The sequence below is a fragment of the Cottoperca gobio genome, chromosome 8, assembly GCF_900634415.1.
Source record: "Cottoperca gobio chromosome 8, fCotGob3.1, whole genome shotgun sequence".
Taxonomy (NCBI): domain Eukaryota; kingdom Metazoa; phylum Chordata; class Actinopteri; order Perciformes; family Bovichtidae; genus Cottoperca; species Cottoperca gobio.
In genome coordinates this window covers 19,091,422-19,118,151 of record NC_041362.1, presented here as the reverse complement: position 1 = coordinate 19,118,151, position 26,730 = coordinate 19,091,422, and the positions used below count along the sequence as shown (strand labels likewise).

The 26,730-nt window shown below is 39.5% G+C and overlaps 3 protein-coding genes across 4 annotated transcripts; 2 read left to right on the top strand and 1 right to left on the bottom strand.

Annotated features, from left to right (window-relative positions):
- The first annotated feature begins 1,342 nt into the window (after positions 1-1,342).
- On the top strand, positions 1,343-5,315 carry eci1 (enoyl-CoA delta isomerase 1). The gene is made up of 7 exons (XM_029438322.1): positions 1,343-1,385; positions 2,184-2,309; positions 2,634-2,761; positions 3,026-3,172; positions 3,302-3,423; positions 4,144-4,322; positions 4,575-5,315. Exons 1-7 carry the CDS (start codon positions 1,343-1,345, stop codon positions 4,739-4,741), a joined length of 912 nt encoding a protein of 303 aa, XP_029294182.1. The 3' UTR covers positions 4,742-5,315.
- Positions 5,316-5,547: 232 nt separating this feature from the next.
- dnase1 (deoxyribonuclease I) lies at positions 5,548-11,888 on the bottom strand. The gene is made up of 8 exons (XM_029438323.1): positions 11,751-11,888; positions 10,563-10,651; positions 10,237-10,323; positions 9,590-9,705; positions 9,178-9,290; positions 8,942-9,096; positions 8,763-8,856; positions 5,548-6,142 (listed from the first exon to the last, which is right to left on the bottom strand). The coding sequence occupies exons 1-8, from the start codon at positions 11,886-11,888 to the stop codon at positions 6,071-6,073; spliced, it is 864 nt and encodes a 287-aa protein (XP_029294183.1). The 3' UTR covers positions 5,548-6,070.
- A 5,647-nt stretch (positions 11,889-17,535) lies between these two features.
- naa60 (N-alpha-acetyltransferase 60, NatF catalytic subunit) lies at positions 17,536-22,301 on the top strand. Of its 2 annotated transcripts, none has more exons than XM_029437438.1 (7): positions 17,536-17,790; positions 19,025-19,140; positions 19,466-19,595; positions 20,393-20,489; positions 20,906-21,140; positions 21,896-22,061; positions 22,161-22,301. In XM_029437438.1, the coding sequence occupies exons 2-6, from the start codon at positions 19,031-19,033 to the stop codon at positions 22,050-22,052; spliced, it is 729 nt and encodes a 242-aa protein (XP_029293298.1). In that variant the 5' UTR covers positions 17,536-17,790; positions 19,025-19,030; the 3' UTR covers positions 22,053-22,061; positions 22,161-22,301. The 2 variants fall into 2 exon arrangements, with proteins under 2 accessions (XP_029293298.1, XP_029293299.1); XM_029437439.1 differs by having other exon boundaries at positions 17,537-17,612.
- Positions 22,302-26,730: the final 4,429 nt, after the last annotated feature.

Below are 26,730 nucleotides of genomic sequence, written 5' to 3'. Positions count from 1 at the left end.
GCGCTGGCTAAGAACTGGCCATCAGGAGCTCCGGTGGGCCTGGACTTTGACTGTGCATCCCCGACAACTATTCAAATAAAACCATGCGAGAAGTTTAACTGTGAGATATATCTTTGGTAGAAATGCTCACAACTCATAAATATTAGAAAAATGACAAGGGGCCCCAACTAGACACTGATTTTATATAAGAGGTCGCAAGCCAAAAGACTGAGAACCTATGGTTTAATTCACAATGCATCGTATTTTAAAAGATTATCATATTTCAACAGTCGAGCCTAATTTCCCATTGCTCCCTAGCATTCTTATTCATTATTCCTTATTATTCTTCTATTATTGTTATCACTAACACTTGCAACATTGTTATTACAACCTACTCTACACACACACACACTTACAGAATCACACCCAGGAAAATCCACCAATCAGAAGGCGTCAGCAACACTTAGCAGTTTGCAAACTAAACTCAATGAGCTCTTCAAATGTAAAAACACCATAATACAAACTCTTGACACATGACATATGCATGACATATTTTATGTTTTCAGATTCAGATCTTTTTTTCACTTCACACCAGTGACAGTGAGTTTTGTTTAGCAAGCTTTCTTAGACCGTACTCGGTATCAATAGCAATATAAGAACAATAAACTATGAAAGATTGTGCAGTTCAACAGCAACACTTTGGGGATTGATGTTTCCTACTTCCACATAGTACAGTGCACTGTCAGTTTATTATTGCATCACAGGTATATGGTGTTGAATCATACTTCTCATAGCTACATTTCCTGAAGGCAACATGGTTGAGGAAGGTCCTCAGCCTTCTTTGTTTTGCTGTCACTGACATTTCTACGCCCCTCTCAGCTGAAGCCTCGCCCCCCACGACATCAGGGCCAAAAGTCTGAAACTGTAAATAAATAAGATCTGAATCTGAAAACTTAAAATCTGCAAATGTAAAACACAAGAATTACAGAACTACATCAAAAATAATATTTAACCTGAAAAAACTTTTCATAAACTTATTTTGAGTTCGAATATATTATTATATTTTTTTTAAATTCAAGATCAAATCTTTTGGCCTGGATTTAGCTGTATTAAAATTCAGGATCTCAGTGTAAACACTAGTCAATGACTGTATTAGGTGGAACATGTAGTAACATTTTCAACAGTATTAATGGTTAAGATTTCGTCTCTGGTTCATTCTCCGAAGCAGAAGGTGGCGGTAATGCTGTTAAAACATCTCCGCTGTAAAGACTACAGAAGAAGAAGCTCTTGTGGTCAACACTTCACTGGCTGCTGAAGAGGGTGCAAGTAGCAGTTTGCTTTCTCCATCCAAGAGTAGGACACCATGGCATTGAGAGCTGCTTTGAGGAGCAAGTGCGGCTTGTCAGGTATTTCTGCATGTGTATGCACATATGATTTTAACGAAATGTCGTAAATATAACTGCTACTGTCTCGGCTCCTGGTGTTAGCTGTGTCGCTGGTAACTCAGCTGTGCTCCACAGAAACTGGAACAAAGGTCACAGGACACGGCAGGACTTTAAGTGGCGTTACTAATGATACGTCTTAAACTTCTTAGTTTACGTCAGCTTGTACAACTACAATTTACAGTTCATTGTGCCGTATTCTGTTACACTTTATAAAGATGTTATCGCACGTTAGGCAATAATTCACGAGAGGCCGCGATGCACAGTAATGTTACAACGGCCAAGGTCATGGGTGTGGTGCTGCTTGTTGTGGTACAGGAGCGCGCGCCTCAACGTGTATTTTATGTCATTAGATTACAAGTACGTATGTTCACACTTTCCAGAGGATTTTGAGAGACGATGGTGGGTGGACCTAGCACCCTCTAGGGGTGTCGGGGGGCATGCTCTCCTGGAAGAAAAATGTATACATTTTGTAGTTAAATGCATCAAGCTGAGAGCAGAACTTGTGATCTTGTTAAACATTGCTGGTTAATAATTGTTTGCTCTATAAAGAATTTAATCATAAACACATTGGATGTATAGAATTGTTATACGAATCTAATCCACTGCCCCCATTCTAACCAACCTCTCACTCTCTCACACACACACACGCACAAAAATATGACCTGAACCAAATCTCTCCCGGCTGCCAGGCTTTTAAAGCCGACCTAATCCCTAACTAAATGTTTGATTTTCTTACTGTGCGTGTGTGTGTGTGCGCAGGTCTTCTTTCCCAGTGGTCCTCCTGCAGCAGTCATGGCAGAGTGTGTGTGTCTCCTGTCCTCGTCGCTCAGCTGAGGAACAACTCCACCTCTCCTAAAATCAAAGTGGATTTTGACCAAAGCACGGGTAAACATTTTGTCAACAAATCAGCACATCTTCTGTATGTGTTGAAAATTCTGGAGCTACTTTTTTCCTGTCTCTTTAATGACCGGGAGAACAACGGCCAAAATTGTACCAAATAGCTCGCCCTCAATCTAGCAATCTAACTGCAGCATAAATTACATTTATATAACCACAATAGAAAAAATAAAAAAATTCCCATTTGTTTGAGGGTGATGTGACATTCAAAGCTTCATTCGAAAATCTCAATAGAAGCTTTGAATGTAAAAAAACAAAAGACATACAGCCCTAATATTGAGGTTATAGATCAGCATCTCTGTCTCTCTGTAGGTGTGGCTGTGATGCACATGCAAAGTCCACCGGTCAACAGCCTCAGTTTAGATTTCCTCACGGAGTTGTGCATCAGTGTGGAGAAGCTGGAGATGGATAAGCGCTGCCGAGGCCTCATCATCACCTCGGTACAGTAGGACTTCATGGTTTAAAGCAGCAGACTTTGTGCAGGAGATTTAAGATGCATCTTTCGGCTTTGTGTTTGCATTACAAGAAAGTTAAAGTGCATTATGAAAACACTATTGCTAAACATTTCAAATAGAGGAAATTCTCTTTAATGTTTTAGAATGTTATGTAATCAGTGTGGCTAGTTTTTACACTGCTGTGTGATCATTTAAAAATGTTGCAGAACAAATTCGATAGTTTACCCTGAATGTGTTGTTTCAATCCAGAGCCAGCCCAAGGTGTTCTCAGCCGGCCTGGATATCATGGAGATGTACGGGAAGAGTCCAGAGCATTGTGGAGAGTTCTGGAGAGCTGTTCAGGAGATGTGGCTGAAACTCTATAGCTCCAACATGGTCACTATAGCTGCAATCAACGTACGTATAAACACCACCCACTGATAGTCACTGTGGTGGAAGTATGACTCAAACATCATCAGCAGAAACATTATAAAAGCAATCGTCTTGCAGTTTGCTCCTAACCCGCCCGCGTCACTCCTTCCACAGGGTTCCAGTCCTGCAGGTGGCTGTCTGATGGCGTTAACGTGTGACTACAGGATCATGGCCGACAACCCTCGTTATGGAATCGGCCTTAATGAGACACAGTTGGGCATCGTAGCACCTTTTTGGTGAGGAATTATAAGTATGACAGCAGACAGGTTTGGTTATGTTCATGATCCGGGTCTGAAAATAACTTTTTCACTTCCTGCCACTGAGACGGGCAAATACTTTGTATATTTCTTTTGTCTGCCACTCAGAAATGTTATCTGCCCCTATTGAAAGCTAATTAAGGGAATACCGTTTAGGTCATTTAGACGTAATGTAAAAAATGAAGTCGTTCAATATTCAACATGTTTCCACAATAACATGGATAATTCCAGTGTAAGAATTACAACGTGGGTTTCTGGGTTTCACCTGTGTGCAAGAATATTCTTTCAATACAATTGAATTAATTCCAGAGAATATATTAAGCCTGGAAAACAAACAGTTATGCACCGTTGTAACGTTTTGAAGCAAGACGGGAATTTTACTTGGGTCTTGAGGAGATGCAGTATTTATAAATTCCAATGTGTACTTCTAACCAATAATACGCTAACTTCACAGAACGTGTCTTTCTGTTATGCATTATTTTCCCTGTCTGCCAAAATGGCGTATGGCCTGATGATTTTAACCTGCCACTGCCAACAATTACCAAACAAAATACCTGCGTGTGGCGGGTGCTAATTTCAGACCTTGTTCATGGTGATGATCATGACGATGGTGTTGGTATGTAGAGGAAATCGAACAACTCTGCTGATCCCCTGCACTGTTTCACCTGATTGACTGTAGTAAGCAATTGCTGTCTGCAGGTTTAAGGACACCATGATGAACACAGTGGGCCAACGTGTCACAGAGATGGCTCTGCAGTTGGGGCTGCTCTACAAGCCTTCAGAGGCCCTGACCATAGGACTGGTGGACCAGCTGGTACCTGAAGACCAAGTCTTGACCACAGCCACTCAGAACATGACCAAGTGGTTGGCTATTCCAGGTATATTGTAGCCTTAAAAACCGGAGGTCTGTGTTATAGCAGACATGATCAGTGAACTGGCCAGTCCAGCTAAATGTGTATACTCTTCCATCTGTGAAGCTTAATCTAGACCCGCACATTGTCGTCATTGTCGTTAGTCTTACATATGAGACTCAGGTCGATGTCTCCTATTGATGCTACTAATCAAGTACCAACCAACTTCACTCCACTTGTGGAGTCGGTGAGCTAACTATGCATCTCTTCACTTTGCAGACCATGCCAGACAGATCACCAAGTCCATGATGAGGAAGCAGACCATCGACAAGCTCACGTCCAACAGAGAGGTCGACATCCAATACTTTGTCAACTTCATCACCAAAGACTCCATTCAGAAGTCGCTCGGCATGTATATGGAGATGCTTAAAAAAAGAAGGGCCTAGAGGAGAGAGGGAAACCTATGAAATGACACGCATATGCGATTTAGGGGGACTTTATGACAGTAGTTGAAAACTCATCTGCTTTCAGTGTCATATGTTCATCGGTGTCAACTCTGCTAAGATTCTTGACTATAGCTCTCTGCACTTCACCTTCATAACGGTGCGATTCAGTGACAATAAATGTTTTCTATTCAAATGTTGAAGTACTTTGGTTAAAGTAACAGCAATACCTGCTTTTCCACCATCGTTGAGCCAGCTAGTGTAAAGAGAGTAACTCCTCCTCAGCCCACAGGTAGCCCTGCTTGGCCCAGGGGCTATTAGCACCTGGAAAACAGCCTCAACATTTATTTAGCAAACAGTCAGTTATTGCCCCAGACAGGTCTCTACCACGTGCCTTACTTCAAGAACCATAACAAGTAATGGAAGTAACCCTAGGTGCACCTACAGTGGGTGAAGCCTTTGAGATCTCTAACAGATTTATTAACAATACATTAGTGACTTTTTAAATGGATGTTTTTATGTGATCAGAGGATTGATCGATGTTATTAAAGAATGACGTGAAGGCGTCAAAATCACATTGTCCCTAATTTTTGTCAGTACTTTATCTCAATAGTTTATTGAGAAACTAGAAGGGCACTCGGAGTGCAGACCTCCTCCGAGGCCGTTTCCATAAGTGGAAGATAATGTGTGTATTCACCCCATGATTCAGATCTGTTTTGAAATGTATTTATTTTGTTCCTTAGCCCATGCTTCACCCTTCCACTAAGTTTCATGAAACATGGGCCTATAGTTTATCCTAACCCTGCTGATAAACAGACAGAAACAGCTTTGCAGAGGTAATGAAGTCTAACTTAGGGTTTGAAGGCAACAGAGACAGACATACTATAACTCCTGCTGGTGTCATGATTTGACAGATGACTTCAGCTTTATGTGCAAAGTTTTTGAAATTAATTCCTGCCACTGAAAGTTATGTGCCATTTTATAAAATTAAGTGTATGGACTTTTGTTTGTACTGCTTCAAACATTGAAAAAATGAGAATCATTGTCTCTGGATAACACCCTTTAGTAAAAGGCTTCCAAATGATATTTTTAAAGATCTCTTAGTTAATGCTTACAAGGGGCTTTTTTCATGCACCTCACCTTTTACACACTTCAATAAGAGACTTCACTTTCCAATTTTTATGTTCCAAGAAGCAAGTTTGCAATGAAATAATTTAGCAGATCTGTTTATTGTGGTCTTTTAAATGCTGCATGGTTGCAGAGAGTTCCCCCACTGAGTAATCCTAATTCAGATCCAGCCTGAAGGTCTGCAGCGGCTCTGGGAGTCCTGCCTCAGGCAGCAGCAGCAGCAGTCTGGCCAATCAGCCTCACCTCCACAGGGAAATGGTCACTGACAGCCAACGCCTGAGAGAATAGAGAGGGAAAACATTGCAGAAGGTTTGCCTGCGGCTCAATGTGCTGTAAAACAGAAGATTGCCTTGGTTAAACAGAAAATAGGTGTTTTCCCTGTACAATATGTTTTATTATACTAAGTATACTGGTGCTTTTGCTTGTTTAGCCCATCAACCAAAACTGCTAATTTTCCAAAGCACACTAATATGTTTTATTCTTGCTAGGGTATTCTTTAAAAAATAGTAAACAAACAAAGCAACAACTGATCAAATATGACTTTTTTGAGGCTTTTTTTGGGACTTTTTCTTGTCTAGGATCAATCATGTCCTTTTTTTCTTTACACAAACTAGATGAGTACAGGACTGTCTCAGAAAATTAGAATATTGTGATAAAGTTCTTTATTTTCTGTAATGCAATTAAAAAAACAAAAATGTCATGCATTCTGGATTCATTACAAATCAACTGAAATATTGCAAGCCTTTTATTATTTTAATATTGCTGATTATGGCTTACAGCTTAAGAAAACTCAAAAATCCTATCTCAAAAAATTTGAATAGTTCCTCAGACCAAGTAAAAAAAAAGGATTTATAACAGCAAAACAAAATCAAACATTTGAAAATGTCCATTAATGCACTCAGTACTTGGTTGGGAATCCTTTTGCACGGATTACTGCATCAATGCGGCGTGGCATGGAGGCAATCAGCCTGTGGCATTGCTGAGGTGTTATGGATGCCCAGGATGCTTCAATAGCGGCCTTTAGCTCATTAGCATTGTTGGGTCTGGTGTCTTTCAGCTTCTTCTTCACAATACCCCACATATTCTCTATGGGGTTCAGGTCAGGGGAATTGGCAGGCCAATCGAGGACAGTAATGCCATGGTCAGTACACCAGTTACTGGTGGTTTTGGCACTGTGGGCAGGTGCCAGATCATGCTGGAAAATGAATTCCTCATCTCCATAGAGCTTTTCAGCAGACGGAAGCATGTAGTGCTCTAAAATCTCTTGGTACACAGCTGCATTTACTCTGGGCTTGATGAAACACAGTGGACCAACACCAGCAGCTGACATGGCTCCCCAAACCATCGCTGACTGTGGGAACTTCACACTGGATTTCAAGCAACTTGGATTTTGCTCCTCTCCAGCCTTTCTCCAGACTCTGGCGCCTTGACTTCCAAATGAAATACAAAACTTGCTTTCGTCTGAAAAGAGGACTTTGGACCACTCTGCAACTGTCCAGTGCTTCTTTTCCATAGCCCAAGTCAGACGCTTCTTCCGTTGTCTTGAGTTCAGAAGTGGCTTGACCATGGGAATACGGCTATTGTAGCCCATTTCCCGGACACGTCTGTGAACAGTGGCTTTTGATACCTGGACTCCAGCTTCAGTCCACTGTCTTTGAAGCTCCCCCAAATTCTGGAAGCGACTCTTCTTCACAATGCTGTTAAGGCTGCGGTCATCTCTCTTGGTTGTGCAGCGTTTCCTGCCACATTTCCCCCTTCCAACAGACTTTTTGTGGATGTGCTTTGAAACTGCACTCTGTGAACAGCTTGCTCTTTGAGACATTTCTTTTTGTGTCTTACCCTCCTGATGGAGGGTGTCAATGATGGTCCTCTGGACAGCAGTCAGATCAGCAGTCTTCCCCATACTTGTGATTTAGTTTACTGAGCCAAGCTGAGTGTTTTTCAAGGCTCAGGAAACCCTTGCAGGTGTTTCGAGTTAATTAGACGATTCAAGTGATTCATTGAACACCCTACTAGTATACTTTTTCATGATATTCTAATATTTAGAGATAGGATATTTGAGTTTTCTTAAGCTGTATGCCATAATCAGCAATATTAAAATAATAAAAGGCTTGCAATATTTCAGTTGATTTGTAATGAATCCAGAATGTATGACATTTTTGTTTTTTTAATTGCATTACAGAAAATAAAGAACTTTATCACAATATTCTAATTTTCTGAGACAGTCCTGTAAGTGAGCTGTAGGTGGACTTAGTTCCCTCTGGACAGAGCCAGGCTAAGCTAACAGGCTGCTTGCAGTAGCTTTGTATTGACTGTACAAACATGAGAGTGGTATCAATCTAACGCCGGACATTAGTGCCAATCACTGCAGTAATTACATTTGTCTGAGGTCGGGAGCTGGTTTATGTGTTTCAGGCGGAAAGAAACTCTTTGCAACATAGTTCAACACAGGACTCTGTTTACTGATTGGTTGTGGGTATTATCTGGCCATCAAATAGATGCAGGGAAGCTCGCCGCAGGTTGCACTTTTCCACTGCTTGGTTTGTTTCCAGCGTAACTCTCCACCAGAAAGCAAAAAGACTAAGCGTATTTCCCAACATTTACAACTATTCTTAAAGAGTAAAAAGAAAGAATTTGACACCTCCTTGTTCAGAGCCTGTTGCCCCTTTAACCTCACCCAACAGTGATGTCACCGTGCACCGTGCACGCCCTCAGTACACTTCTACATCACTGCTGCGCGTGAAAACAAACTTCTGGAGAACAAGCAAAAGCAATATCTTCAATAGATGTTAAGTTGCTGTTTATAGACCTTTAGACTTTGTATAGACATGGTTGTACCTTGCTACTGAAGTTAACTATATTATAGAGGAGAATTAAAGCTCAAGTTGTTTTTTACCAGACTGTGACTGAGATTCAAGTCCACCATGTAGTCGTAGACCTCAGCGCTGCCGTGCACCACTCCCTGCATCATGTCAGTGGTGACCACAATCCTGCAAATACAGGAAGAGGGTGGAATTAAAAGTCTATTCATATGTGGATGCAAGTTTCTATGCAAGTATCTGCGTGTTTGTCCACCTGTCGTAAGGGCAGTTAGTGTGTGACACCGTAGTGTCGGCCTCGTCGGTGATCAGCCAGTGGAAACTCTTGTCAGTGAAGAGACGAATCTGTTGCCAGTCGGAGCCGGATACATAAGTGCAGCCTGTGTTGAAGTCGCCCAGCAGCATGATGTCCTGCAGGGAGAGGGGAATGTCTTTTTACACAATTTTGCCCAATAATGGATTTGTGTGTTTCTGCAGCTGTAGAGTATTCACATTGGTTTTCCAGCGGGCGCGGACATCAGCCACCACGTCATAGAGAGCATTCACTTCCTTCACGGCGGAGTCTGGAGAGGTGTGCTGCGGGATCAGAACAAAGTCCCTCACAGCTGCAAAACAGGAAGGAGAATGAGTGAATGAAGACAGAAATGTAAGAGACAAGTTGAGAGTTTTGGATATGACAGACATAAGTCCTATAAGAACAATTAAGCCTTAAGGACTAAGTTGTTTGGCTGACATAAATATGGCACAAAGAATTAAACTGAAGCAAATTATAGAGTTTGGGTCCAACAAACTTCATGAACTCAGAATCTCATCCGACACAAGTCTGTTGCTTAGTTCTCTGCTACTGAATGAGACCAACTACATCTCTGGTGTCTGACAGTGCAAGAGCAGCATCACTCTGTACCGGTCAGTTTGGAGGTGAACATGACGACGAAGGGCTCTCTGCTGAAGGCGTCTGTCCCGCAGGACTCACAGCCGTCATCGTAGGTGAAGTTCTTAGCCACGGACACAGTCTGCTCCCTGAAGAGGAAAGATGTCATTTCCTGTAAAACTTTACTTTTGAAGATGTTTTCAAACAGTAGGTCAAGTTCATCAACTTTCACAGTCAGCTATTCACAACATTACCGGAGCATTTTCTATTCTTCTTTTCACTGTTAACTTTATTCAAATGTTCAGGGCATATAAGGAACAGCAGTTACATTTTTAAGTTTTAATGCCCATTTATGGACAGTTAAAAATGTACACAGGGATAGAGACATAGTGATAAAAAAAAAGACTTGTGTGAAAGTGAAAATAAACTAATAATAATAACAAATAAATAAAGAGGTAAAAAAAAAGAGAGATATAAATATAAAAGCAATAATGATATTAACAAAATAAGTACAATAATTAATTAAAAATAGATATAAAAATACAATTTCAACAATACCATAATATTTCTTGAAGGAAAGATAAAATAAATAAAACCTCTCAAAGAGAAATATTTCCGTTTCTGCTCACTGGGGTCATGATACCCTTGTAATGGCTTTGTTTTTGTCCTATTGTGTGTACCTGTAGAGGAAGAGGTATCTCTCCTTATAGGTGCTGCGACCCAGGGGCTCACTGACGATGTGACTGTACCTGAACTGAGAAGAACCTCTGGGAACACACACACACACACACACACACACACACACACACACACACACACACACACACACACACACACACACACACACACACACACACACACAGATATATAGACGAAGAGCATCATTTTGTTTATCTTACATTAAAATGTGAGTTCATGAGCTGTCCACCTTAATACAAAGTTCTACAATATTCTGTTTGTAATAAAACTGTGTACACTCTATATCAGGTGTGTGTTGGGTACTAACTTGTTGACATGCTCCATAAGTCTTTTGGTTGCTGACAGATCGCTGTCTCTGACCTCCTGGATCAGAATGATGTCATAGCGATGGACAATCTGAAAAACAAAAACGCAAAAAACAAAACATATGTGATTTAAGTTCTTGTGGCAGTGATGTCTTATTATATTAGTGGCCGACTTGATTCAAGTATGGTTTTCCTAAAGCAAGCAAAGAGGTGAACCAATAAAACCTCTCTTTTTCCAGTACAATGATGTAATCTGTGTTTATTAATGTTTAGGTAGCAGCCCTCCACCAGTTTTACACTAAATGTTCACTGGTCATAGGCAGTACTCCTGTAAAACAGCTGTATATGTCATGGTCGTGATTTTCTATATCCTGTTTTATTTGTTAAATGTGCACTCCCCCTTGTGTCGTGTCTAGTTGTACTTCCTGTCTGTGTGTTTTCCCTCCCTGTGATTGTTGATTTGTTCCTCCTGTGTCCGTTCACCTTGCCCTTGTGTTTTTGCAGGTAGCCAGGAGAATTTTCTTTTTCAGGAACATATTTCTGTGGTTGGAATACACATTTTGGCCACAAGAGGCAGAAGTGCACCAGCACCCCATGTTCTTATAGTGCGTTCACATCAGACACGAAGCAAATGGTCACCTTGTGTCATTTGTTTGACGAGTTTGACCGAAGCATCATTACCGTTTACTCGCGTCACTTACGCTTTGCCCGGCGCAAATTGCCGTCTATTCGCATTATTGCATTAACTTTATATGTAATCAGGCTGCACAAAAAATTAGCTTTGTGTCATTACAGATCATTTTGTCCCGTGTGAATGCATCATAAAAGCATTCATGTGTCAAGTGAGTTTTAATTTTCCCATGCACTGTAAACATAAGGTCCAAATTTTGTGTGTTAGCAAGTTATGTAACACTACTGTAACGTCTTGCCTTTGGCTAAAGATTTATCGTAATTATTGTAAAGTATTAGGGAGTGGTGCACTTCCGTCTTGTGTTGCCGAAATGAGTATCAGAACACAAACACACTAAAATGAGTGAGCTTAGAAAGATTATCTGGGCAAACCTTTTCTTCACCTGTTCTTAAGTCAGAAACACAGGATCATCCTAACATCAGACTTAGAGAATTGATCCTACTATGCAGTCAAGTAAACAAGAAAAAATAAATATTGGATGCAAAGTACAGTTTCAGACCGTGCTGATGATGTTCATCAGTGTTGTGTTGGAAGATTTCTTGTCTCCAAATGACTTGATGTTGAAGGCTCCCAGCAGCAGACAGGTAGACACATGCAGCAGGGCCAAAAAGAGACCCAAAGCACACACCAAACGCATCCTGGGCCAAAGAGGTCAGATATCCAAACATACATATAATTAGGGGTGTGGAGCAGACATCACAGTTATAGTAATTGATACTCATAAATCTTGATTGTATGGCACATGGACAGTTAGCATGTAATAGTTATACTGTGGGAGTCAGAGACGGACGTAACACCTGCACCGCTGCACACATGACAACACGTTCCCTATTCCCGACACTTTATCTAACTGCAAGTCGGCAACTTAGCGTTTCATGTGCTGCTTTTTGCAGAGGCATCAAATATTAAGAGAATATATTATCCTGTTACACTGGTTTGGAGGTGTTTCTTGGTGCAAAGGTTGTAAAATACTGGCATCAGCTTGAGTGTGTTAATATTAAATGCAGTCTTTGCCTTTAAAGAAACTTGTAATTCTCAACAACAATAAACAGGTTTTTAGCGTTGTTGTATATCCATATTACTGTAATTGTAACAAAAAGTCTACAACTTATCATTGATCAGCCTGCGTCTGCTGTTTTTCCAGTGAAGAAGAGTCAGAGGTGAATATCTACCTGCTTCTGTGGGTGCTGTGGGGAAGGAGAAGGCCTGTAGTAAGACGTGCACAGAGGCTTACTTGTGTGAATCCCTGAAGGCTTCACCACAACTTGTGAGCAGAACCGTCGATACTGTGTCTCCTGAGGTTTTTATTTACCTGTCAATGCATGTAACTGGGTCAGACTGGGGAGGGGGAGGGGGGTTGTGTGGATGGAGTAGTAAGGGCAGTCAAAACCTGACTCTGACATTGGTTTTCAGAAACTATTCTCAGGACTTCACAGTTACATGGAAACCAGTTGCCTTGATAAATAAGTTGGCTGCATGCCGACCCGGCCAGAAGTCCCCAAGATATCTGCACTCATACTTATTATTATGTCCTGTCATATCATCAGATTTAACATAGTTAGCAGCCAAATATATACGTTCACTCACAAACATACCTTACTGAGTTTTATTGGACAACATACTAAGAATAGTGTTGCAAGCTATTCTCAACTGACTTGTCCATATTTCATATATTTTACCTTTTTTTAAACGCATGCATCAGGAATGACAACTGAGGTAATATCTGTTTTAGCTGTTAGTGACAGCACACGACCATCAGGACAACGCTTTGGAAATGTTTTAGAAACCCACTCCAGTTTCTTGTTTATCCCTTTTTAAGGGAATAAAAAAAGTGATTATTGGGTACTCTAGCTGTTTTATGTAGCATTGTTTGTTGTGATATTACACACATAAACATACACAGTAAACACATATTACACTGTGCAGTCTATCACCACAATAAATACCATTAATAAGATGTCAATGTGTAAACTACGGAAGCCCTGAGAAGCAAGTGAGAAACAAACATCCTGGCTTCCGTAGAAACAGCCTGCAGAACGAACACCAGCTGTTCACTTGTGTTTGTGGATACATCAGAGATCCACCAGTCTACGCTCACTTGTAACAACATCCTCAAACCCAAGATGCAAAGACACTCCTAACGCGTAGTTTGGCACATTTTCATTACACATCTATTGTAAATGGATATACAGTATAGGCTAAGCTTGTTAGTCCCGTATGTCTTGTGTAATTACTTAATAATTACTTGTAGTGTAATTAGTTTCTAGGTAAATCTGTTACCCCTTTATTCTCTTGTACCTACCATAATGTACCCAATAAGTATTTCATTGTTATTCTATATATAAAGAAATATGTGCACTGTTTTTTACAGGCTAAAGTATAACATGTTAGCAATGTGTCACTGTGCCCTCCAGCATCAGCTGTAGAGAGAACTGGGAGTCATTGTGTTGCATTACTTTAAGAGAAAAAATAAGAGAAGTCAGATGCACTAAACGTTCTTAACCATCCAGATCTGCTCTCACCCAGGTGAGCTGAACGATGAATCCCACTTGATCATACATTGGAGGCGTGAGGCAGATTGTTTATTATCAGCAGAGGTAACGCCCCCTGAACTCTATATGAGGGCAGGTGTTGTGCCGTGTGCCAATTCTCTGACACATGCCAAAGAATTGGAGAGATGCCACCAAAGCAAGACTGTAAGAAGAAGAACTTCTGCAGTAATGAAACGGAGGTAGGCTTCCTGTTAACAGTGGTGGAAAGTAACAAAGTACCTTTACTGTAGTACAATGTGCAGATACGGTGTAATTGTACTTTTACTTCAGTAAGTATTTAATGTTACTTTATACTTCTACTTCACTTCAGATCAGAAGCAAATCTTCTACTTTTTACTCCGCTACATTTGTTTGATACTTTTATTTACGAGTAGTTACTTTACAGATTCAGATATGTGACACAAAAGTATTATTATCAAATAAAATATGATGTATTATTATAGATTAAGTTGTACAGCAGTGTATAAGGTATTTCAAATTAGCTGCACCTTTACCAACTGAATTTACAATGCAATCACATTATTAACTTGGCATCATAAGTTGTATTTAAAAAACAAAGTTTTATTTTATTTTGGTATTTCAACTGGTTGAAGCTCACTCAGCTCTTGAACTAAAGCGTGCAGACGACCAGAGGCTATTTTTACCTGCAGTGCTCAAAGTGTCAGTGAGAAGGCACCAGGTGGCGTGAATATGTGATAAAGAGAGATGAAGAAGGAAATGTGTGATGGAAACTTTCTGCTGTATTGAGCCACGTTTACACAAAACTAATGCCTGATAATAACATGTGTGTCATCATAAGACTTTCATTTGTTCTGAAATATAGAAGTAGCTCCAGACTGTACTAAGTCCCAAAGTAAATTGTTTTATGTTATTAGTGAAATAATTGTTTTATACTTATGTTGTTATTAATATTTTTTTCAGAGGTAGATACAATTTAACTACAATCGAATTCATGTAGCAATAATATTTAAAGATCCTTCTATTTTTATTTTACAAACATATTTGCATTAGCCCAATAGTGTACAAAAAGAGACAGAGGAAAAATAATTAGGGCTTTTTATTAATCATATTCTTCTGTTATGCTAAAAAGCTCCACTGCATTTAATTGTTTTTCTGACTTTAAGATCTTTCATATAAGAAAAAAACTCAAATGCACTAAACCCAGATTTCCTCTTCATTTACTTGGATTTGTATCGAGAACATTTCCCAATAATAAGTTTGTTATTAACCAGAAAGTCATCTTTGCTATAGATCAAGTCCATAAACAATGTTCTTTTGAGAAAAGCTTTTTTAATTGATCTTTGGGCAAAGTATGGGCAGAAATATGTATCACTAGAAACTGAATTTGAATTGAACCATCGATACTGTGTCTCCTGAGGTTTTTATTTACCTGTCAGTGCATGCCACTGGGTCAGACTAGGGAGGGGGGGGGGGTATTGTGTTGTGGATGGGGTAGTAAGGGGGTAACATGGCAGTCAAAACCAACTCTGACATTGGTTTGCAGAAACCATTCGCAGGGCTTCACAGTTACATTGAAACCAGTTGCTTTGATAAATAAGTTTGCTGCATGATAATCTTTCTAAATTACTTCAATTTGTGTCTTTGAAAAAGTAATTTTTGCCAGGACAATCTTTCCAAGTTGAATTTTGGCAGGTGATTCTTTTTTTAACAATTGTTTTTTGTTGTAATAAATGTCAGCCACAAGAGGCTGAAGAGCACCACTACCTCATGTTCTATATTGGATTTAAAGTATTCATGTTTTTCCATAGGCAGATTAGCGCCGATTAAAGACATTTTCTAGCCACGTTGCTAACACACAATATTTGCTCCTTGTGTTTAGAATGCATGAAAAATAGCATTTTATTTTCTTCTTCTTTTTTTATACATGTTTTCATATAGAAATACATAGATGTAGATGATCAAATTTACAATGCAATCACATTATTAACTTGGCATCATAAGTTGTATTTAAAAAACAAAGTTTTATTTTATTTTGGTATTTCAACTGGTTGAAGCTCACTCAGCTCTTGAACTAAAGCGTGCAGACGACCAGAGGCTATTTTTACCTGCAGTGCTCAAAGTGTCAGTGAGAAGGCACCAGGTGGCGTGAATATGTGATAAAGAGAGATGAAGAAGGAAATGTGTGATGGAAACTTTCTGCTGTATTGAGCCACATTTACACAAAACTAATGCCTGATAATAACATGTGTGTCATCATAAGACTTTCATTTGTTCTGAAATATAGAAGTAGCTCCAGACTGTACTAAGTACCAAAGTAAATTGTTTTGTGTTATTATTGAAAGGATTGTTTTATACTTCACTATATATTCATCTTCGCTTTAGTTCATCACAAGTCTATAAACAATGTTCTTTTGAGAAACATTTTGAAGTTAACCCTTAGGCAAAGTATGGGCAGAAATATGTGTCACTAGAAAATGAATTTGAATTATTTATATTATTATTAATTGGTTAATCTCAAATTCAGTTCAACTCAATTTCAAGTTTATTGGAATTCAGTTCAGTTCCAATTATTTAAATGTATATATAAATGATTCAAATTCAGTTTCTAGTGACATATATTTATGCCCATAGCAAAGCCAGTTGTGTACATTAAGCCATAAAGCTTCAGAATACATACATTGGCAACATAAATGATCAGTAGTTTCAGTATCATCACAAAATACACAATTATTCAATTCATTCAATGGATGCACTTCATTTCATTATTTATTTTGTTTTGCTTTGGGAGTTTTGACTTTTTATATTTAATTTGTAACATTGATAATAATTCTTTAGAATAGATTTGTGAAATGTAGTTAGTAGGAAATTTTCGTTGTTACAGCAAAGAGAGTAAAGTGACAAGTAACAATTAAATAGAATAAAAATACAGTAACAGTAATATAAGTACAGTCATTGGAGAGAAAAAAAGTGTAGGAGTGAATATTGCACAAGGCATTGGTAATTGCACACTGTCAGAATAGTTGGTGTGGCGGTCTACCAGGGGCCGTGGTGATTGTACAGTCTGACCGCTGCAGGAAGAAAGGACCTACAGTATCTCTCCGTGAGACACCGCGAGTGAAGCAGCTTGTCACTGAAGGAGCTGCACAGTGCCAACAAAGTGTCCTGGAGGGGGGGGGGACATGTTGTCCAATAGAGAGGACAGCTTGGCTGTCATTCTCCTGTCTCCCACCACCTCCACAGTGTCCAGAGGGCTCCCCACGACAGAGCTGGCCTTCTTCACCAGTCTGTTCAGTCTCTTCTTGTCAGCAGCCGAGATGCTGCTGCCCCAGCAGACCACTCCATAAAACATAGCTGCTGTCACCACAGAGTCAAAGAAGGTCTTAAGGAGCCCCCTGCACTCCAAAAGACCTCAGTCTCCTCAGCCAATAAAGCTGCTCTGTCCCTTCTTGAACAGAGCAGCAGAGTTATCTGACCAGATGTTATTAAACAAAATTATTTGGTTTGGGATTTTGACTTAATTAAAGTCAAAACCTCCAACTAAAAGTTGTGGAAGACAAGAGGTGATAGTAGTATAATGTGTTATGAGTCATTTACTTAGGAATAGAGTTGGGGATGGCTTAAGTATTTAAATATAATATGATTGACAATAATACCGTAATATATCTATTATTCCATATTGGTGTATGATGTGGGGAGGGTATAGTCTTTATTTAGACCAGTAGGTGGCGATAAAGCACATAACATGTTTGATACCAACTGACTAATCAGCAGAAGAAAACGCTTCAGAGTGACGTCATTCGTGTAGCGGCCACAAACAGGAAGAAAACATCCAGCTGTTATCTAAGCAGGTAGAGCTCTGGCTAGCTTAGCAGCCTGTGTAGCATTGACACAGTAATGAAACAGCCTTGTGAGTCGGGGATAAACTGGTGTTTTATCATGCTGTGTCCGGAGTAGTGACAGTATCGATAGATACTCCAGGGATTATAATTCTCCTCGACTTTCCTCCGGTCCGAGTGTTGAAACAAGGTATGTTAGCTTAGCAACAAGACGTTAGCTAGCGGTAACTAAGGTTAGCCTGGTTGCTTATGAGCAGGCAGGTGTTATACTTGTAAGAGCTTACTTTACCAAGTCACTGCCTTTTAGTATATTGTGTTGTGACTGAGTGATTAGTATGTTATCATTTTGATATTACGCTTAAACGTGTAAGCATATAAGAAGTAGCAGGGTCACTAACCACTGAGAATACAAGCCTACAATACTAGTTAGAGGGATCATTCAATGACTCATGTAAATGGTTAATGCAGTCAGCAATAATACAATTACACTTGTTGTGGATTGTCAGCTCGTTAGCTAGACACACTGAGTGACACATTTAATTTAGACTGGTTGTGTATAAAATAATCTCTATGTTTGAGTCTGGATTATGTCAAGGGTCTATCACAAGAGATGGACACAGTGTATTCTCTACAGACTCAGTTGTATCTGTTTTCAAGTTGATGTCAGCAGGTTTTCAATCATTTATTTGTGTAGATAATAACCTAAATAGATGATGGCATCAGACTATGGTGGCTGTTCTTCACAGCAAGAACCCGTAATTAGTAAACATTTTGTAGTCTGTGGGTTGTTCCACTTTAAACAGAATTTCAGACCAGTGAATTTATGGTGTGTTTGCTTGTTTACTTCTGTTTTTGTTTTACAGCCTATAAATAATTATGCAACTTTTATCGGGTTAAATTCCATTTCTTGTTCTGTAGTGATGAGAAGATCAGTTCCTAACCCTGTTCGTGTCATTCACCCGCTGCCACTAGCAAACCAATTTATGAACGACTCTTTTGGGGACATCGCTCCAGCTGGGGGATTTATGTGAGCAGAGAGTTTGATATATTCCACAAGCTCTCGCATGCACCATACCGAACCAGGATTTTGGATTCACTCCCACTTGAGATTTAACTCGTTCCTCAAAAGAGTCTGTCAAAATCTAACATCACTATTGTTCTTAAAAGTGTTTTTGTTATGGAGTTATATATGCTGGAATGTGCTTGAGTCATTAAAGTGGATACACACACACATATATACACAGACACTGAATGTTAGCCTCTTTAATCGTACACTATAATGGATGCAAGAGGCTCTTCTATGTCCTGTTTTTTCTTCACTCAAATTAGGACATACTGTTGGTCTGTCACTATCTTAATTGTTTGTTTAGGTCAAAGTTACTAACACCGACTCCCAAACCTGTGCTCTCTGTTGGTCCCTGCAGGTGTGAATGAGTGACGTGGTGCCTCCCACAGCTCTCAGTGAAGTCCAGCTCCGCTTCCTTTGCCACGATGACATAGAGAATGTCAAGCTGCTTTGTGGTGATTGGTTCCCAATCGAGTAAGAATCATATCCAGTGATAGGAACACCTGTTAGGGCTGCAGTTTGAAGCATTCGTCTCCAAACCTGAATTTGTTAATTGTCATTGAACATTTGTACATACGTTTTATAGGGTAAAAAATGTAAACAGACTATCCAAAATTCTATTTATCTTCTAATTTGCCTTGATAAATGCTCACTGCACTCGTTACACGAACCATCACGGTCCGGGGGTTACAACCCCGGTAAGGAATTCAATTATTTTTGCTAACTTTTATAGGAATGGGTGACAGATTTCTATACCTGCTCATGCATGAATTCTAATCCCTCTGACCTATGACCGCAGGTACCCAGACTCATGGTATCAGGACATCACCTCCAACAAGAAGTTCTTCTCCCTCGCTGCCACCTTCAGAGGAGGCATCGTGGGAATGATTGTGGCCGAGATCAAAGGCCGGACCAAAGTACACAAAGAGGTACGACGTTCAGTGCTCAACACAAGTCTATGAAGTTGTACTCGGTAGAGATGCTCTCACTGAGTGTGTGTGGTTAGTTCAGTTTATCCGCTCTGTCAGCTGCCATTTGGAAATGTTGAAAAGTGGAGCACTTGCACATTGTAGAATCTGTTTTTAGTCTGCTAATTAGATGAACTAGATGCCCCTGACTCTCTCTCATTACACAAGAATAAGGCATAAGGGATAACAGGGTGATGAGAAAAGAGCATAGACAATGATGAACATGATAGAAATAAGTTTTTCTTGTGTATGTAAATGATGCAAAGGAAATGTACAGTAATGAAACAATGGAAATGAATGTATTCCATTGGGCTGGTTTCAGAAATCTGCTCCTCACTTCTTACTATTGTTCCTCGTGGAAGCGTATTTGCATTTTGGGATCTGCCTTCCCTGTGGGTAATTTGCTAGGCAAAGATGAAGACAGTGTACTGGGGAGGGGGAGGGAGCATGTTCAGAGTGTCACCAAATGACCAAACTGACAGATCCTTTTTAATTTTTTTAATTCAATACTGAATCAAATATAGTTTTTATTCCAAGATCTTTTGTGGATGGTAAAATAACAGAATAGTGAGATGTTCATAGAGAGTGCTGGGTCTTAATCTGCAATTTTCCTGTGTGTCTGTGTGTCTGTGTGTGTGTGTGTGTGTGTGTGTGTGTGTGTGTGTGTGTGTGTGTGTGTGTGTGTGTGTGTGTGTGTGTGTGTGTGTGTGTGTGTGTGTGTGTGTGTGTGTGTGTGTGTGTGTGTGTGTGTGTGTTAGGATGGAGACATCCTGGCCTCCAGTTTCCCCGTGGAAACACAGGTAGCCTACATCCTCAGCCTGGGAGTGGTCAAAGACTTCAGGAAACATGGCATAGGTACCTTTCCCACTAGCTCTTACACTCACAATCTTTGATATTGGAGGAAACTGCATTGACATACATTCATTCCTTTGACACACAATCACTACCTAACTCCATCCTTTACCCTAACCCAGAGGGTTTCTAACTGGAAGTCGCTCACTGTAGTTTGGCCCACTTACTGTATCAACAAAGCGGCTGCAGCAGGAGCTGTGACACGCAGCTCAGGGAGCCAATTAACCCTTAGAACTTGATTGTATTAATTTCCGTAACAAATCATACTCATTCTCTGAGTCATAACGCACTCAAATCTAAATCTGCACTACATAAAAGTAACCTTTAATAACCCCAGCTTTCAGTTATGACTTTACTATTATTATATATATTATATTTAGTTCCTGTTGATTGAGCTCTCTCTCTTTTCGACCAATCAGGCTCCCTACTGCTGGACAGTTTGAAGGAGCACATATCAACGACAGCCCAGGACCATTGTAAGGCAATCTACCTACACGTCCTCACCACCAACAACACTGCCATCCACTTCTATGAGAACCGGGACTTCAGGCAGCACCACTATCTGCCCTACTACTACTCTATACGAGGCGTCCTCAAAGATGGATTCACATATGTGCTCTACATCAATGGGGGTCATCCACCCTGGACAATATTATATCCTTTGGTGGAAGCAGGAAAAGAAGACACTTGGTCACTATTATTTAGTAGTCAGATTGTTTTTATATTTTACTCCTTTACGTGACAAATGGACGACCGGAAAGCATCTAAACTATTCATACCAGCAGCGATGTGAATTTGCAGCGGTTGCAACACTTATATATATTAAATATGAATTCGACATCAGTCTATTTCTCGAGTTTCCTTTTAGCTAAATGCTCTGAGTGAATTTAAGTTTCCTCTAGTAAACAGTTACACAGTGTATATAAATCTAGGGCTTTTATTGTGAAAGGTAAGAACAGAAGGATCTGGTATTCGCTGCCTTTTTCAAGGTTGAAAGGAATAAGGAATTTGGTTCGGACTATGGAGCCTCCGTGTCATTGTTTCATAATCCTTGAAGTATCGGTGCTACTATAGTGTACGTTTGACGTGACGTCTGTTCCGCACAACATGATTGGTTGATTCCTTTATTTGCAGTGCGAAAGCTCAGAAAAATCAACCTTTCAAAACCCAAGACCCAAAAAAATAACGTTTGTTCACCGCATAATATTTACTCTCTGTGTAAAAGTATTCATGACAACAAAAAACAATCTGCAATGATATGTTGTGAATTAAAAAGGCCTTTAGACCAGAACTTTACTTTACAGCATCTCGATGCACAGATCTTTGTAAGTTCAGGCCATCACAGTAACATATCAAGTACATAAAACCAAACGTAAATGCTGTATTTTCTCCTTAATGTCCGGTCCCACTGACTATATCCAGCACATCGGTTCAACCCTGGCCAGCCTGAGCCCCTGCTCCATCCCTCAGAGGCTGTACCGGCAGGCCCAGTCCCTGCTGCGCTCTCTGCTCCCCTGGTCCAACATCGCCTCCAAGACCGGCATACAGTACAGCAGAACAATGTGACACAACATGGTGGGTGGGAGTTGTGGTGACTCTACTTTTGTTGTTAGTAACATGACTTTCTGTCCATTAATGGAAGTCTGACTTTCTCTTTGTCTGTTTCTCTTTCAGGTGTGCAACTGTTTCTCACCAGTCTTCCCCCGTACACACCAAGATGTACAGGCACACTCACATTCTCCATCTCGTACGGTGTTCCACACCCTGTGTTTTACACAGGACTCAGGTTCAACCTGCGTTTGAGCATTCACATAGTAGAATAATATTCCCGATTCAGTACACGTTTGTCACTTGTTCACACGTGTCCAGGGTTTGCAGCTGTAGTTCTGTGCCCACTGCTAAACAGGGTTGTTGCATTGCAACGTCATCAAAAGTGAAATGTTGGATTTTACACTGACAGATGGTGTGATCGGGTAAAACCATGGGATTTCTTTTAATTACTTTAATATCCCGCATATACTACTCTATCCCATAGTTACTATAGTTACTGTGTCTACCCAGTGATTCTGAAGCCGAACAGTGTCAACCCAGGCGGCAGAGCAAAGCAGAGGACCTGGTTCAGATGAACCATGGTGTGAAAAGGGTGACACACACACACACACACACACACACACACACACACACACACACACACACTTCAGAGACTCAACCCTGCCTACCTTTCTGTCTCCTCTCATCCTGTCCACCACTGTCACAGAGACTATGTACACTGTTTGTATATTATATATACTAAGCTAATATATAAATTTCTCTCAATATGTATGTTATTCTATGCTATCGGTAGTTGAAAGATGAACCCATCCTGTCCCCTTTTTTGAACATGGTCTGAATCCACTCAAACATAGACTGCAGAACAAGTTGAATTGGATTAGTCTGTGAATCCAGCTTTGTTAATGGGCTGGTGGGTAGAATAAAGCTAATTATACGCGGGAAACTTTGCGACACAATGTAGATGCGGGATCTATTTAGTAGCAGATGAAGTTTTCACAAAATGATTCTTCCCTTTTGAAAATTCATGATATTGTCTGATTTGCTGTGTGCAATAATTGTACTGGGAACTGTACTCGTAGAGAAACATATGAACATGTGTTGTATGAGACTCAGAACTTACTGCGACACAGACGCCTCACACTGTTTGAAAGTCTGACATAAAATATGATCAAAACTCTAAGCCTGTCTACATTGTTTCCAAATGTTGCCCATCTACAGTTCATACAAGAGTGAGCGGGTGGTACTTATTTTAGAAGTTTAAATTGCTGCAGCCTCGTCTGTCTGCTCCTTGGCTGTGAAAGTGCTGCTAATGTAGAGAAAATGTCCATTTGTTTGTCCAGATTTTAAAATATGGACAGGATTAGATTTTTACGTGGGCCTGTAGAAGAGATGAGGAAAGTGATGCTCCCAAACACACACGTCATACACCTTGTATGCGTACGTGCGTGCGTGTACTGTATATGCACACATGGTCTGAAATTAGCACCCAGTGAGTGCCAAATGTTGGTCTGATCTGTATGTGGAAGACTTGCGAGTAAAGTTCACCCAACATGTTGACTTGTAACTTTGTAGTTTCTTAATTTTATTGCATTCTGTTGCACCTGATCCGATTCATCAGTCAGTAAGCAAATAGATTTTATACATGACTTAGCACTGAAAAAGGTAACTTTGTGAAAAATGTGCACTGATTGTTAAAAGGTGAAAGTTTCTGAGTTTACCCACTGGGCAGGTAACTCGACAGTAAATTCAGACTTTGTGTATGCAATAAATTTGTTTAATTTGATAGATTGTAAAGAGTTCAGCTGACTGCCCCTGCTGTATGACTATTTACATTGTTATAACATTTTCATTGTGATTGTCATATTACAATGTCATGAACCTGAGCCTTGTTTTCATTCACAATATGCCATGAGCTCAGCTGTGTGTCTTAAAGGGACACTCCAGTGATTTAATATGGCACCTTCATAAATTTGGTCAGACTTTAGACAGACAAATGAAACAATATTTATCTTAACCCTTGAGCATCCCTTTAAAAATAGTCTCTTTGATGTCCTGTGGACTAAAATGTCTGTCACAAAAATGCCATCTAATAATATATCGATATTATTTTACACTTTTGTTAAATGTTTTATCCAGCGTCAGTCCCGAGCATAACTTTCATGATAAGCAACAACATTGATTTTGATGCATTTTTATTAATATTAATGTTAATACATTTTTAATAAAAAAAGAAATTTCTTTAACCATCAATCCTGATCATAACTACCAAATTCCAGAATTTCACCCTTTAAATGCAAGTTTGTTTACATAATGTCACTGTTGTTTTTTCACGAGCCATAATAATTCCCTGGTGATGCAAAAGGAGAAAAAGAAAAAGTGATGACACTTTCAGAGTTATTTTCTCATCATTTAGAAACACAGTCACAGAAGACTTCTTACACTGTTTCCACAGGCTGAATAGTACTCGCCATGATGAGTGAACTGCTGTTAATGTGTAAAACTGGTGGAGTGTCCCTTTAAATACATTGTAAAAGGCTTCCATTGTATTCTTACCACCTGAAACATCTGGAGCCACGCAGGTGCAATAACAGCATTAGCGTCCTCCCTTTGCTTTTCAAGAATCCCAGCACTTGAAGGGAACGGAAGAAATGTTCTTATTAAGACTCATTAATTTTTAATAATGAGTGCATATGAAGTGGCTTTAAATGGTTTGGGACCATGAAGGTTTTTCTGCACAGGATATTGTTTCAATAATAGGTTAAAAAACAACAAAATAATAAGCAGGTTTAAAATTCAACAGTCTGTCTCGTTCTCCACTTTGTTCATTGTGTTGGTATTTAACTGATGCTGTTGTTGAAGGATCATTCAGAAGGACTTGTCTCTTGTAAGTTCGCTCATCATAAACTGTACAGCAGCATAAACCTCCAATGTGAAGCGGCCCTGGAGACACTGCAGGATTCAGGCTTATGCTTCAGTTTGAAATATTGAATCCCCCGAAGAGGCAAATTCTCTTCTAAAACCACTTATCTAAAACACTAACATAAAATCAAAGTCTCTACTTTGTGGTTAACTTGAATGTTTTTTTTGTAAAATGACAATGTCCAATCATACTTTTGAGAAAGTCCATGATATAACTGGTACATTAGTGTGGAGTTTGTTTCCTAACAGACTGGAGTTATATGTCGGGATAAGCACGTTTTGTAACAAACAATATCTCAGACTGGATCTACATTTTCATTCACTAGTCTGGTTTTAAAAGGCTAAGAGAATCATCATCACTGTACTGCTGTCCAACTGTCATCAAAATGTTCTCAGTATTGCAAAGGATCCAACACAATCATTTATACACCATCACCCTAGAACTGATGAAGCAGAGCATAGATTTCTCAACATTGCATGCTTTAGGCCAATGACAATTAATATGCACTGTCTGGGAAGTGTGTCTGCAGTGAGCCATTCACCACTTCATACACTTACGTCTCAGAATTTTGATACATTGGCAAAGAATGAAGACAGTTGTCAGCTTTCTGATTGGCACAAATTATTGAAGTGTACCACTTTATTAAAGTGGTACACACAAGGATGTTAACAATTCATGGCAAAACATTGAAAACACCTCTGAAAGGTCACTGGGGTTACTGTCAATAAAGCCCTTTAACAGAATGGATTTAACCGCTGGTGTCGTCCATTTAGTAGAAAAAGATGAAGAATACTGCTATAAGCACAGCTGGGCTTTGACCTAAACACTAACGTCAGCATGCTAACATGCTCACATTGACAATGGTAACATGCTGATGTTAAGCAGATATAATGTTTACCTTGTCACCATCTTAGTTTGTGTGCTGGCATGCTAACATTTGCAAATTTAAACTTAACACAAAATGGCATGAGGGAATGTTTTTAGTTTTTAAGGTATGTGGTCATAGTGTAAGGCAAAAATCTGCTTTTTTTCTGTAAGAGTTATTATCTCCAAATTTAAAGAAAGGTTTTCAAGGGAAATATTTATAAAAATGTAATAAATATAAATCTGCTCTTGTTTTTCCGAGTTAATTAAATTTTCATCTCAGAATTTTAAGTAAAGTTTTTTATGGGAAAAATAAATTCAGCCTAAATGCATTTTAGATGCATCATCTTATATCCGTGAAGTGTGCCATATCGGTTCAACTGATCCTGGAGAAACACCGCAACGTCCAGCACATCAGAATGAACTTTACAGCTAAACAACTGCAAAGTCGGCAAACTAATAACAACACCATATATGACTTAGACACGAGTATCTCAGAAAAAAAACAAAAACTCAGAAAAACAAGAGCAGATTTTTTTTATCCATGAAAACATTTCTCTAAAGTAATAACCTTGTTAATTCCGAAAAACAGGGCAAATATTATTTTCATTATGCTTCTGTACAAACCAAAGTATTGGAGAAATAAATAAAATAGAAAGAAATAGAATAGAATCCATTTAATTGTTGTTGAGACTTTTTTAATCAAAACCCCAAAAGTGAACCTCATGGTGGCGCTAGAGGAAAGGTCAGGAGGATTCATCATCTGGACATCATGAATGTCTGCACAAAAGTTGATAATTCTCTTTATAGTTGTTGGGATATTTCAGTCTGGAAAAAGTGGTGCACCAGCCGACTAAAAACAATATTTGCTACGTGTTCATGTGAATGAAATACAAAAGTAATTAATAT

What these genes read in the sequence shown, in the direction of transcription:
- eci1 (XM_029438322.1), top strand. Translation starts at nt 1,343, where the DNA reads ATGGCATTGAGAGCTGCTTTGAGGAGCAAGTGCGGCTTGTCAG. An exon ending in TCACTATAGCTGCAATCAAC is followed by an intron (nt 3,173 to 3,301) that starts GTACGTATAAAC and finishes CTCCTTCCACAG; the next exon opens with GGTTCCAGTCCTGCAGGTGG. An exon ending in CAAGTGGTTGGCTATTCCAG is followed by an intron (nt 4,323 to 4,574) that starts GTATATTGTAGC and finishes TTCACTTTGCAG; the next exon opens with ACCATGCCAGACAGATCACC.
- dnase1 (XM_029438323.1), bottom strand. Translation starts at nt 11,888, where the DNA reads ATGCGTTTGGTGTGTGCTTTGGGTCTCTTTTTGGCCCTGCTGCATGTG. An exon ending in GTTCACCTCCAAACTGACCG is followed by an intron (nt 9,291 to 9,589) that starts GTACAGAGTGAT and finishes CCTGTTTTGCAG; the next exon opens with CTGTGAGGGACTTTGTTCTG. An exon ending in GCGCCCGCTGGAAAACCAAT is followed by an intron (nt 9,097 to 9,177) that starts GTGAATACTCTA and finishes CTCTCCCTGCAG; the next exon opens with GACATCATGCTGCTGGGCGA.
- naa60 (XM_029437438.1), top strand. Translation starts at nt 19,031, where the DNA reads ATGAGTGACGTGGTGCCTCCCACAGCTCTCAGTGAAGTCCAGCTCCGC. An exon ending in GGACCAAAGTACACAAAGAG is followed by an intron (nt 19,596 to 20,392) that starts GTACGACGTTCA and finishes TGTGTGTGTTAG; the next exon opens with GATGGAGACATCCTGGCCTC. An exon ending in CATCCACCCTGGACAATATT is followed by an intron (nt 21,141 to 21,895) that starts ATATCCTTTGGT and finishes GTCCGGTCCCAC; the next exon opens with TGACTATATCCAGCACATCG.